Raw genomic sequence first — 14257 nt, forward strand, 5'->3', positions numbered from 1 at the left:
AAAGTATGCACATGAAAAATTCCCAATATTAACTGATATTGCGCGAAAAATTCTGTCGTGTTTCGGATCGACGTACTTGTCAGAATCCGCTTTTTCAAATATGAACGTCATAAAAAATCAATTAAGAAACCAAATTACAAATGATCATTTGGATGATTGTCTACGATCACTTGTTCATATCAACTTGACTATGAAAATATTGCGAGGTCTAAACAATGCCAAATTTCACATTAACTTTTTTTTTTTTTTACTCAACCAGCATTTTCCTGTAACTTGTGCGTTTGTAATCAATCTGTTGTTTTTTCTAACTTTGGTTTTCCAAAATAGAGAAATAAACATTTTATTCCAATATATTTGTTTGTTTTTTTGTTGCATTAAAATAATTAAAAATAATAAATTTTTAAATACACAAATAAAGTTTTTAGTTGTTTATTTGTGCGTAATCAGATATCAGATTGGGGGAACGTGATCTATATAAGAGAGTAGATCTCCGAATAACTTTTCATGGAAAAGTAGCTCGCGTAGTAAAAAAAAAAAAAAGGTTGAACACCACTGGTATAAAGAAAGAGTAATGTCAGAAATGCGTTGATTAAATCTTGATATAGTACAAAAAAGAATGTAAATGAAAAATCCCCACATTTCTCTCCACATTGCTGAAATTTAAAAAATAAAAAAGGTAACTTTATTTTTTTTAAAAAGGTAACTTTATTTTTTATTTTAACTTGCTGTGGTGTAGCAAAGAAGTCTGGGGATTTCTCAATTATCAAATAATTCAATTATGGCACTAGAAATTGATTAAACTGTCTATAAAAGTTTCTTTTATAGAAAATTTAATAAATATTTGGATCGTTGTCGTCAGTCCATATCTTGTTTATCTTCCGAGCCGCTGTTGAAACCAGTGAAATATTATTGTATTTGTAGACGTGGGTTTCATGGAAAGTGCTAGTTTTTTGTGTGTTATGTATTTCTATGTTCATTTTTTGTTGACTTAAAGGAAGCTTAAAACCCTTTCTGACCTGAATTTTTTTTTCAAGTGAAAAAAATTTTTCTATTTATTTTGTCTTTAGGTCTAAAAAAGCAAGAGTATCGAGTATTTTTCTGAAAAATACATTTCAGGATAGGAATTCTGACCGACTGATTCCATATGGAATCAGTAGCAAATATTCAACTTCTGAGCTTATACTCTATAATCCAATATATGCATATTATTCTACTAAGTCATAAAAACTGATATTGGTAAGATTTATACGTATAATATAATACACACCTGTTATTATATATTTAAAAAAATGGAACTACGACGTACGACACCAATTGGAATCATTCGCCACGTAATATGGGATACGAAAGCCAAGACAGTGATTCCAATTGGAATCACTAGGGCAGAAAGGGTTAAATTAGTAGCTGATTCATAAAAATAAAACAAATTCTTCGTCGTCTTATTCTTATTGACAAATATCTCGATCATATTCAACTTGAAGATTTAAAAAGAATGGCAACCCTTATATTCCGTTTTTATATTCTTTTTATAAGCATTAAAAAAAGATTTGTAGAAATGTATCGTGTTACAGCTATACTTTTGGATAGTAAAACAAGGATCCAGATGCGATAACTATTGTTATCCATCTGGACCCTTGCGAATGTGCCCGCTATAATATAGCGACTGCAATTTTTCTCCCCTTCTCACACTCTTAACTGCAACCTGTTTGTCAAATAAACAATTAAGTTTTCCCAATTTCACTTGAAGTACCTTAAAAATAAAAAAGGGATGCATCATGTCCCAGAAAAAAAAAAAAAAAATTTTTTTTTGCTAAAAAATAAACATGCTGTCGTTCCGCTGGAAAATGTGCTAATCTTTTAATGCCATGAATTCAAACGAAAACACCATCCGCAACTTATTCCACTGTAACCATGTTCCGATGTACAACACAGTACGGGAAAAAAAAAATTGCTGCATTCCTGCACGTCGTGATGTCTCTAAGCGACAGGATAACGTATGGATATCCGCAGGCAATCGTTTTTGTTACTGAAAAATAGTTTGAACTTCCGTTTAAACTTCTTGACCAACGTTCACTGACTCATTAAGAAAAAGATGATCGGCATGCCCATGAAAAGTATAAGGTGCAGGCAAGAAAGGTGAACCAAAGCTCAGAGACGTCGTGAGGAATTTTGGCGCCTATGGCCAGGAAAGAAAATTGCGGTTCTAAAAAAAAAACTTTAAAAATCTCAATTTTTGTGCCTATGGCCAGGGCCACATTGGCCATAGCCTCACTACGCCTCTGCCAAAGCTAACTATGAAAGAAAGCTAGCCAATCTCTCAGTAGCTGTATAAATTTCCTTCCCTCCACATGACCATTCCTCCTCCCAGTCTGCATCCCCATAAGTTGAAATTCCCCATAATAATAACTAGGCCTGCATTCATCGTGCTAATTTGCCAATGCATGTCATCTACATTCTCCCTGAATTATAGCAGCAGTTATATATTTCATCCTGTTGACCTCTATTCTCACATCAGACCTATGCATTATTTTTCTGTATCACTCTCTGCTTTGTTATATAGTGACACGAGTTCAAAATGGTTTAGAGATGTTGCACAGAAGAAACTGATGCCAAAGCTAAAAATTAGTGCCTATGAGAGATGGGAACTGTTCTGATGGTGCCATTTTTTAAAAAATTCTTATTAAGGATTATATACACACTTGAAAGAATGTGTATAACAGCTCCCGCTAATCAGATCAATACAAGTCTGATCCTTCCGATAATTCATAGCGATATACATACACTTCTGAAAGGAAGTGTGCTTTGCATTATGGGATATTACAGCAACTGATGTAAAGTTATCCTCCATATATAAGTAGCATAGTCCTGAAGATACTTCACATGCAAACTTTGTTTGCTTACACTTGGATAAAGGATAAAACAAGAATATAATTTCTTGGCATTTTTATTTAATGTACTGATGTCTGGTCCAATTGATTTTTGTGAAAACTACATTGTTGCTCTAATCAACTGTTTGCTGATCATTATTGCTATCACCATCAGAAGTTAATCTGTAAATCACATTTTGCTTCTCGTTCTCGATAGCTTAATAACATGTTAGTTGCCTCTGATAGTTAAGGGTTCAGATGCCTATATTAGTGGAATTGGAAAAAGATGGAAGATTGTTATTAGAGAAGTCTCTAGATTTGAGGAAAGAACATCAAATAAGATTTTTAGGGGAAAGATTGCATGAGATTATAACATTTTATAACATTTTAAATTAAAAAGATCATTTAAAAAACTGGTTCTTTAGTATAACTGCATTACAAAATATGTGATGTCTAGTTTGTTTCATATAAGCAAACTGGCCATACCATGCCATTTCACTTATATACACAATTATGTGAAATGATATTCATCTACTGCATACTGAATGCCACAGAAATGCTTAATGTAATATGTAGCTATGCTCATATTCACCTGCATCAAAGTTTATGAGAGGGTCAATTACACAATGAGGTTCAAACATTGTACAGTTTTATTCACGATATAAAATTGTGTGGTATTTTTCCTCTGATAAAATGCTTGGAGACTATCTTACATGATTGTAATTGATACTGATTATTATAACTTAATATGTTCTGTTACTCTTACATATTATGAAGAGCAATGCAATAACGAATAATGCACTCAGTAAACTACCACTTCATGTTGTATTACACATGGAGCAAAATCTAATACATTTAATTAGAGAAAAATGGTGATGGGTAATATCACTTAACTTTATTGAAACTATTAAAAAATATTGTATTTGTGGCTTTTTTTTTTTTTATTGAACAAAATAACGAACTTTACAGAGTGCGTGTTCCAACATACTGTATATACATAAAACAACTGAGTACTGTATTACAACGCTTATGATATATACATATTTCCTAATTGTATATGTACAGTATTTACTTTGTTTATATGTTCCATATAAGGCAGTCCTTTTATAGTAACATTTGTTCGTAGAATTCACTATCCATGAAGTTTTGTCTTCATTTGAGATCTTCGATTTGCATTTTAATTTAGTTTTTAAACTAATACTACTCAGATATATTTGCAGTTTGGGGCAGAATCTAAGAGATAATTCAAACACTTTATGTTACCAATAAAAATAATTTTTTAAATTTTTTTTTCAAATGGCTGAAAATAAAATTAATATTAACAATTCGGTCATCTACTGTTAAATTCATGCAAAAAGTAATTTAATCTCAAAGTAGATGTGGCATTTATTAGCTCAATATTTCCACATTAACCATAATACCTAAAAAAATTTTAGGAATTAAGATTAATAATAATTATTAATAAAAAAAATTTTAAAAAAGAATACTACACTATTCTTAAAGTTATTCTGCCTCAAACTGCAAATGTACACAGTGCAGAATCTTTCTGTAATGAGTGTGCTCTTTGCTGAAGCACAGTTTGTCAATTTTCCATTTACTGCATTTGTTAACACAAATGATGCTGACATTTCCATGTGCTGAAAACATTTCTTCAATAAAGAATGCCTTCATTACAGTATTACATCAATTATAATATAATAAAAAAAATGTAATTAGAAATTATTAAATTTATTAACTTCCTATGTATTAAAGTTCAACTTGAATTTAATATTTATACATTAGTACTTGTAAATACAACAAATTTCAGATATGGATAACAAATCATCCCATTGTTATTTGGAAAGTTAAGAAAAAAAAATCAATGAATATAAATTTGTTTTTCTAGTCTTGAATGCTAATGTTTTCTAGCATGTATTCATATTCCTAAGTTATACTTTTTACGTTAACACATTCATGTTGGGAAGTATATATATCTAGAGGGCTGAGTACGTTGCATATGACTTGCCATAATTATTTGTATATTTGGAAGTGCTATGACCTACCATGAAGTCATAACATGCTTTGAATTTTTGTTTCTTTGTTCACTCCATATCATGGGAAAGTTTTTCATCACATTCTTTGTTGAGAAGATAAGGCTGTAGTGTGACATGCAGGATGTAATTTTTTATAGATAAGGAAAGAATAAATTTTTTACCATTTGATTAAAAAAATTGCACAGTTTGAGTGATGATTTCCTTTGCATCAGGAAAAAAAAATTTTAATTATTATTATTAATTAAATTAATAATAATAATTTAAAAAAATTCAAAGAAAGGATTAATTTTGCAAAAGTTTTTCATCTACTAGAATATACAGATATATGCATTCTGGCATGAATATGTTAAAATTGATTAAAAGGTGCAGACATTATGCCAAAGATGCAAATCCAAACCCTGGGTATAGAAATCAAGCATGTCAGCTTGGAAAAGAATGTAAGTAATGACAAAAATATGTTTTATAATTCATTTTGCTATGTTTTTAGTTAAATATACTGCAGCATCATTAAAGACTAGGAAACACTATTCTGTTTTTAAGTCATTAAAAGATTTTAAACCAGTATGGATAAAGTACACAGTTTTGTTAGTAACTTGTATAATTTAGAAGTCTTGAAAAATTTATGCTTTCTATTAACCTGTAGACAGTTTCATTAAAATGACACTGCCAAGTTATGTAATGTGTTTTTCAGTACTCCTATTGGTGTTCTTAATATCTTATGAATTAAGATAGTAAATATCTTAATAAGATATTTTGTTCATATCTTTGAAATGTATATAGTTAATGTATGTAATAGTTTCTTTTTTTCTTTCTATGTTTGCAGAAATATTAGTATCTTAAAAAAAAGTTCTCCAACTATCTTTTTCTTACCCTTTAATTTGGGACTATCATCCCCATTAACATCTATTAGTGCTTGAAAAATAGTCTGTCAGTACATTCTTATTTCTCTCTTGAAGGAATAATAGTGAATTCCCAGTATCTTAAACCATATTATTCCTTCCAAGGTTGATCAAAAAAAAACCTTGCATAGTATATACATCACATAGCCTGGTGATGTCACCAAGTATGAGCAGAGCACTTTTCTGTCAAATAATAATAACAATACCAATTATTATTATTATTGCTATTAATATTGATAATTTAGGTTAAACTTGAAAGTAATAAATGGAGATTTAAAAAAAATAAAAATAAAAAATGTGTAACAAACTTGTGTTATTAATTTTGACCAGTTTTTTTTTCCCTTTAATGTTTGGAGTGTGCACATCTTACTATTCCAGGCTTCGATACATGGGTGGAGAAATTTTCAAAAGTACAAGGAAACCATAATACAATATCTTTGGAATAACTCATCCTCTAAAAAGAAAAAATATGTTCTGCATGTCTTTTGGGAAAAAAAAAAAAAAAGATGACAAATATCTACTACATCATCAAGTGTATTGAACATAATATAAGAACATATCAAATGCATGGGGAAAAAATAATAAATAAATAAAATAGAAATAACGATTCTCATTTTTAAGCATTACATACTTGAAATTATAAATTCAAAATTTTGAAAAACTATTTTTTTTTTAATATGTTTCAGTTATAATTGTGACTTAACTATATTTAAAGTTGTACTGTTCTGAAGTTAATGTGAGGAAGCTTTTTTTAATGGCATTATCACATTAAAGGAATTGTCTTTTTTACTTATACAAGCTGGTTTTGAAGTGATATGTCCTGAATAGAATGTTTCAAGAAAAATTCCATTTTTGGGATGATTTATAGTTCACATACAAATAAGCTTCTTTTTTTTTTTTTTTTTAAATCACTTTCTGCTGTGTATTAGCAGTAGCTATAAAAACATTACACCATATTTAACAAAATGTTAGAGCAATGCTCAAATGAACTTAGATCTTTCCAAATAAAACTACTTGAAATTTGAAAAACAAAGCAAAGGAAAATTATATGCCATTTTTTAGAGTTCAAATTGCTAGTCTACAGGTATTTACCAAAATATTAATCATTCTAAAATGTTTAGAAAATGAAAGATATGATATACTTTCATTTAAATGCAATTATACTTTTATGGATCTCAATATATGATGATATATCAATGAGATTTGCTTTTCACTAGAACAGTAAAAACTTAATACTTCTACTGAAGAACCAAAACAAATGTAAAACTGCAACTCACTGCAAATTTTATGTTAAAATCCCCAGATAGAAGCTTTCAAGAATCGTTGATGTTAGAAATATATAATTTAGAGCCTCTGTAGTTCAGTCAGTATAGATGAAGCCCTGTGGATGGAAAGACCCAGATTCAAATCCCATCTAGGATGTGAAGAACCTTTATCAGGGCTTTACAACTGAAGGTGCATTGGCCAGTCTCATACAAAGGTGGAAGAGTTTTTTCCCTCCTGGATTCTGAGGGTTTTTTTTATCTAGAAAACAAGCAAACTGGTCAGATGAGCACACAGTTTACAACCATAGCAGAAAATGCAGACAGGAGCTATAAAAAAGCAGTATAAGTAGTTTCAGAATGAGATGCCAAGTTACTTGGCTACAATAGGTCTGAGCCTAACACAAAAGGGAAAGATGGGATATATAACATAGGGCAAGTCCAGCATCTCTAGAACTAATCATTATAGAAATCAGGATAACTAAGTCACTAATAGTTAAAAACAGAATGATGTTTTAAAAACTGTATCTGTCATCTGTCAGCCAAAATCATATTTACTTTAGAGAATAAATGACATTTGAAAACTTGTTCTGTTTTTTTTTTCAGAATTACTGGCTCTTTATAAAACCAAAACAGGTTTAATATCAAACTTTCAACAGCAAGAATTAATTAAAACATTGCTTTAATTGTAAAGGCTGTTTTTCAAATTTATAATTCAAGTTTACTTAAAGAAATTGCAATGTGAATGTTGTCCTAATATGAATTAAGGAAAAGCAGATAAAAAAGAGTTGTGTTCATGTGATGTGTATATATTTGTAAGATATTGTCAGCATGGAAATGTTTCAATTTATTAGTGTATAAACTATTTATAATGGTAGCCAACACAGAAAATTAATATAAAGTATTTTATAATAAAATTTGACAATAAATACACTAACACCACAAAAGAAAGCTAATTATAATCACAACACTTTATGTGCATCCATATTTTTTTTTTTTTTTTTTTTTTTTTTTTTTTTTAATGTTGATTACACTTAAACTGATTATACTGGCTATGCAAATGCAGTAAGTGGACATATTTTACTCTTTCTTTTCAGCTGAAAGCTGAAAAAGAAAGTTGATTCAATTTTGCTTGTTTTTGAAAATTTTTAACTTTCAATTTAGCACATAAATCAACTCAGAGATGGATAAGTAATCTTAATAAATCAGCCTTTGGAGCATCCACTCAATTTTTCATTATTTATGGAAATATTTATACACCAAATATATTTAATAGTGCCACATTATGAAATACACATAGAGCTCAAATTCTATTGGTGTTTGGAAGAATTTAAACCAAACTCTTATTAAGATGCATCTTTAATTGTTTCATTCCTACATTATGCCAAACAACATCCATGATTCCATCTCTATAATGTGTGCGTCATTTATATGAACCAGTAGGATCATATTTCTAAGGTATCACAGAACAGTCAGTAGGGAAGGGAGGGGAGTTGGGAATATACTTATGAAAGGTCCTCTACAACCTACAAATATTCAAAAACGTTTAGCTATGAAAGCTACTAAACAATTATTTGGAATAAAATACCACATGAAAATGGAAGGTATCTTTTACACAAAGTCATCTTTATATATGACTGTATAGGAAATGTCTGTTTGTTCTTGATGCAATATGGCATCAAAACTAAGCACAGAAAGCTGAAGAGATATTAGAAATTATTTGTTAAATTAACATTCAAAGTTTGGTTTTTTTTAAGAGTATCAGCAATGCCAGAATTCCAGAAAATATTTAAAACACCATACTATATATAAAGTTAAGAAAACACAGATTTCTTATTTCAAAATAGTTTGAATAGTGAAATAATTCTATTGGCCTTTCCATTAATAATAATTAATTAACAATTAGATTAATTCATTTGGTATTTTTCTCATCTAGATTTTTTTTAAAAAAAGAGAAACAATGAATTCCTGACTATTTTTATAAAATCTATGCATTAACAGAAATATTTTAATTATTAACTAATTAAACAGAAATACAACCTCTTCAATAAGTATTTTGCATTTTTTAACTAGCATGTGATAAATTTAATAAAGTTACATTTGTGACAATAGTATACTTTGCATAACAATTTACTCTGTTGAAGTAAGCCATTAATCCTTCTAAATGAAATTTTAAAAAAATGTAAATGAAGATAAAATTAATTTTTTTTTTCTTGATAATGAATATCTATCACAACACTTATCTGTGATAATTCAAGAAGTCTGATGATGCTATAGGACCAGTAATGGGATCATCTCACAAATTCAATTTCAAATATACTACAAATCCTAGACTTCTCATATTTAGTAATTCTATAGTACACACCTAAAATATATATGTGAAGATAATTTTAGCATGTATAACTTGATTATTTATTCATATGCCAAAACAGTTATCTGCTAATATGTTTTCCTCTAAATCTACAGTTATATTTTTTCACAAAAATATCAATGAAATCCAACAATTTCTTATTTCCCCCCCTTAGCTAATATGCTACTGATAATATATTTCAAAAATAGTGAGATCATGACACTAGGACTTGTGCATAAAGAAACACAGAGAACTGTGAGAGATAAAGTGTAGTGTAGCACTTAGAAATATTTTATGGAGGATATGATGCCATCACTTTTTCCACATCAATTTTAGTAATCTAGAACATTTTCAATACCCAAGTTATCAAAGAAATTTGCAAGTTTTATGCTTATTTGTAAAGCAGTGAAAATTTATAAATTTTAATTTAATCTTGAGAAAGTGAATTACCTTAATACAGTTTCCTCAAGACTAAGTAAATATAAATATCAGGAAAAAATCAACTTCAATTTACCAGTACTGTTTTGTAAAATGATCCAAAATACTATTTAAAAGAAACTGGAATATAAGCAAAACTTGCAGAATTCTACATTCTACATAATTACTGTCGCTATGAGAATAATTTTCCTTATAACAGACATTGTCTTTGGGTCCTTTAAACTCAATGAAGAAATAATTTATAGAACATAATAAAATCTTATTTAGGAGAAACAAATGAATCATCACAACATTTTTAACTTCTTTTTTTAGTAAAATTCTCTATTTTACTTTAAGTAACTGAACATTAAAATAATAATTAAAAAATTGAATTAAGACGTCTCACTCATATTCACTATGCATGCGAAACCATTTTTCTATCTTGAATAATAATGAGATAATTAGTCAGTGGGATAATTTAATGTACATTCTTGAGAAATGTACATTATTTCTCCTTATAGCATAGTAATAAAATAAAAACTTGTATCTATAATAACTGGTTATCATGATTTGCACTATGAAAGAAATTCAAACTACTACTCCATAATAAAGTAATAAAAACAACTAATTTCAAAGTTCAATAAAATTACTTGGCAGTGAGACCTCTTTAAAACCAATTTAGAACCATGTACACTACCATTATTAATGATACCAGCTTTGTCTTTCAGCATTAACATTAAAGGATTAAAAAAATGCATAACAGTATAAGTATATCAGTCAAAAATTTTATATCTAACCCAAAATGGTTTACCAGTTTTACTAATTTCCAAAACCTTGACAGAAATAAGATGTGCTTCATAACACATAAATGTTATTGTAGCAAAAATATTTGGATACAATATATATATATATATATACACACACACACACACACACACACACACACATAAAAAAAAAATTCTAAGTTGTTCAGAAAAAATAATGCCATGAGGGGGGGAGAGGGGAAAAAAAAGAAGTAAAACTGTGTGTGTGATGGGAGACTTACTTGGAAAAACTGAAAGACAAAACTGGCTTACATTCAAGTTAAAATGTAACACAGTACACCAAATTAGATATAAAATAAGGCCTTTTTTTATCTACTTTCCTTTAGCAGAAATAAAAAATTAAAAAACTCAAAATGTCTGTCATTACTAACTTTACAAGTGTCTAAACAAACAGTTCATTCAACAGCCAGCAAATTCCAATATTTCATCCTAATACATTAATTCTTATCACATGACTGACAAACTAACCTTGGCATATTTCAGCTCCTAATGCATAACACTTTGAGACACTGTGGTGGGAGGAAGGGAGGGGGAAAATTCATACAGCTACTGGAGCATTATCTTTTTTATCATATTCATCAATGTACCATTGCTGGTTCAGGTAAATGAATTTGACTAGGAGTTTGTAAATAGTGTTACGTGCCTTTACTTCAACATACATGGCCACAAAAAAGGCAAGGAAGAACAGGACACCACACACCAATGTAACAATCTCTGAATGGGTGAGCTCTGTGCGATCTGGATCGACTTTTGTACCTTTATCTTGCTTGAAACACATAATAGTTATTGTGGCACAGGCAATCATTACCATTACTGAGATAAAAAACAAAAGATGAAGAATCTTGTCTCTGCGGGAACAATGGGGAAACTGCCAGTGGCGAACCTGAAAAATATAGTCAATGAATTATTTTTTTGAAAAGAAACAAACCTCATTCTTCAGTATCTCAAAGAGCAAATTAATTATTTATAACATTAAATTAATTAATTTATAACATTACAAAAAAGAAAAAGTAACATTTCAGGAATAAACTTAAATAGAGAAATTAACCAAAACACTAAACTAGCAACATATAAGATAGTGTTTAACTTAGATCTGAGAGTTCCAATTTTAGCTTATGGATAAAAGAGGCAGGATAGAAATAACAATTCATCAGCCTAGATATAACAAATATAAGAGCTGTGAGAAAAATTAGCAGAGGAATGCATGGCATCAGTAGTAGAATCAATTAAAAATGAAGATAATAGGATTGAACTTGACATTCTCAGTATTTAAGAATGTGTAAGCAGAGCTAATCTAGATAGTGTGGTCAATTAAAGAAAGAGGGCTAGTAAAATGGCTATTCAATGCCAAGATTGCAAGGAAAAAGCTCAGAGGAAGACTAAGATCTAGGATGGAATGATGCAGTCAAAAATATGAAATCAGATAATATTGGATTGTGACAAATGATAGACTAATTTGGAGGAAAATTGCTGACAGGAGATTAGTAATAATGTAATGTTACTTATGTAGTACTATCATTGTATCCTGCACAGCTCCCCCACCCCCATTTGAGAATATCAGGAATTGATGATACCATTATCAACGCTATGAAATAAAAGAATCAGTAGTTTTATTTTATTTATTTATTTTTTAGTTTTCATACTATTTAATTTTCAATTTTTCCTGCTAGCAAAAATTGAGTACCAGCACCTATTACAAAAAAGAGCATCATGTATATATATACATATTGAAACAGTATGGAGAAAATGATGATCACAAAAGGAATCGAAAATGATAGGCTAAATAAAAAGTGAATTTTATTTAGCCAAGAAGCTGCCGGTTTGAATCCTGCCCCCGCAGGATTCAAACCGGCAGCCTCTTGGCTGGAGAGAGCTGATATGCTAACCACTCGACCAAACAAGCTGACAGATAAAAACTGAAGATAAGAAAATGGAGTGATTGCAGTAGAATTACCACAAAGTTCAATTGACCTAAATTTGAGTTTTTTTGTAATAATAACATCTGCCAAAAACCATTTTCTTTGGTTACAGATCTAACTGTGACATATCTAAGTTGAAAGATATGTCTAGGTTCATGATGCCTCAAACATGAAATCCAAAAAGTGAAAAGCTCCTAATCTAATACAATGAGCAATTCCTATTTTGCACTCAAATTGAACATTTTTCCCTACATCAATTTCTTAAAAAGAAATGTCACCTTGGATTATCAGATGCATAATAATAATGCAGACAGAATTATTATTACATCAACTCTCCTTTGGAAATTCATTTTGGGAAAATGAATATTAAATTTCCAAATGGATAAAGGCTGTATAAAATAAACAACGAAAGTAACCTAAATATATTTATAGAGTATCATAGGTAAAAAAATTTCTTTTTCATATACAACAAAATCAGAGGATTCCAAACAATTTAAATATAAAAGTATATACACACAAGAAATTTGAAGGATATAAAAGAAAGAAAGAAAGGGAGAGTAGAAACGGTGGCAACATATTTAGTCAGACTGTTATTTTGATGATAATCTGAGTCATTTAGTACATGGAAAGAAGCTTTTCCCTCCCTTTTATTTTCTTTCACATTTCTTGTGTGTGAGTGCATGCACATAGTATTTATCAATTGTGTTTGGTTCTTTCAATTTCATGGTATATGCAAAATCATTATCTTTGAAATTTCAGACAATCAGATTACTTCAACTTGGTTGACCTTATATAGTTGACTCTCACTATAACAAACATATAAAGATGTAGGGACAAACTATTCACTGTTTAGAGTATTTATCATAAATCAGAAATTTCTGATGAGTTGTTATAGTGAGCAAAAAAAAACATTATTTTAACCAACACATTTAGTGCGATAAGAATTGCTAATTGTACTTAAAACCAACACACTGGTTAATCTATTTTCTGAATTAAAGATCAATTACACAGTTTTCAGGGTGCTTAAGGGTCAAAGATGTATAACTGAGAGGAGACCTCCACATAGCCTTTAAAGGAATGCGAAGAACCGACCGGGGCTTCTGACCTAATGTCCAGTCCTCACCTTCTTGTGGTGCACCCTGTTGGGTATCTACATGGATACTGAACGAACGAGGATGGGCTGGCAATTTGGGATTTAGCCGACCAAATTGTATTCTTATTGGCTTAAACCAATATAGACAATGATGGTACAACATGACAAAATTTCATGCCAGCTGGGGCGTCGCTGGGTTAAACAAGGCTCCCGTTGTTTTCGCCAGGGAACCAGGGCGAACAGCGAAAAGCCAGCTACTGGAACAAATCTGAAAACACACCCCAACTCAACATCACCAGAGTTAAAGATCGGCACTAGCAACATAAGAAACCTGAATGGCAAAGAAATGGAGCTAGCTGAGGAACAGATCGACATAATAGGGGTGATTGAAACAAAAAAGACAAAAACTGGTGAGATCTTTCTGAGCAATAAATACAAAATGTTATACTCAGGCAATGACAATCAAGGAAAAGAAGGTGTAGCCATTGTATTCAATATTAAATACGAGGCTAATCTTCTTGAATGGCAGGCAGTCTCAAGTAGAGTGATGTGGGCAAATATCAGAATGGGGAAACTGGACAATGAGACTTATT

General features: G+C 30.1%; 1 protein-coding gene across 6 annotated transcripts in view; it reads right to left on the minus strand.

The window, feature by feature from the left end:
* Positions 1-3539: 3539 nt before the first annotated feature.
* The window catches only part of LOC150096746 (uncharacterized), a 128780-nt gene continuing 118062 nt past the window's right edge, over positions 3540-14257 (minus strand). For all 6 annotated transcript variants that reach the window (XM_090408250.1, XM_090408253.1, XM_090408249.1 and 3 more), the window contains one exon: positions 3540-11535. In XM_090408250.1, the coding sequence (XP_090264376.1) occupies positions 11191-11535 (345 nt within the window). In that variant the 3' untranslated portion in view covers positions 3540-11190. The remainder of the gene's footprint in view (positions 11536-14257) is intronic.

The sequence above is a fragment of the Typopeltis vanoorti genome, chromosome 18 (genome assembly GCF_054136105.1).
Source record: "Typopeltis vanoorti isolate ZY-2024b chromosome 18, IOZ_Tvanoo_1.0, whole genome shotgun sequence".
Taxonomy (NCBI): Eukaryota; Metazoa; Arthropoda; class Arachnida; order Uropygi; family Thelyphonidae; genus Typopeltis; species Typopeltis vanoorti.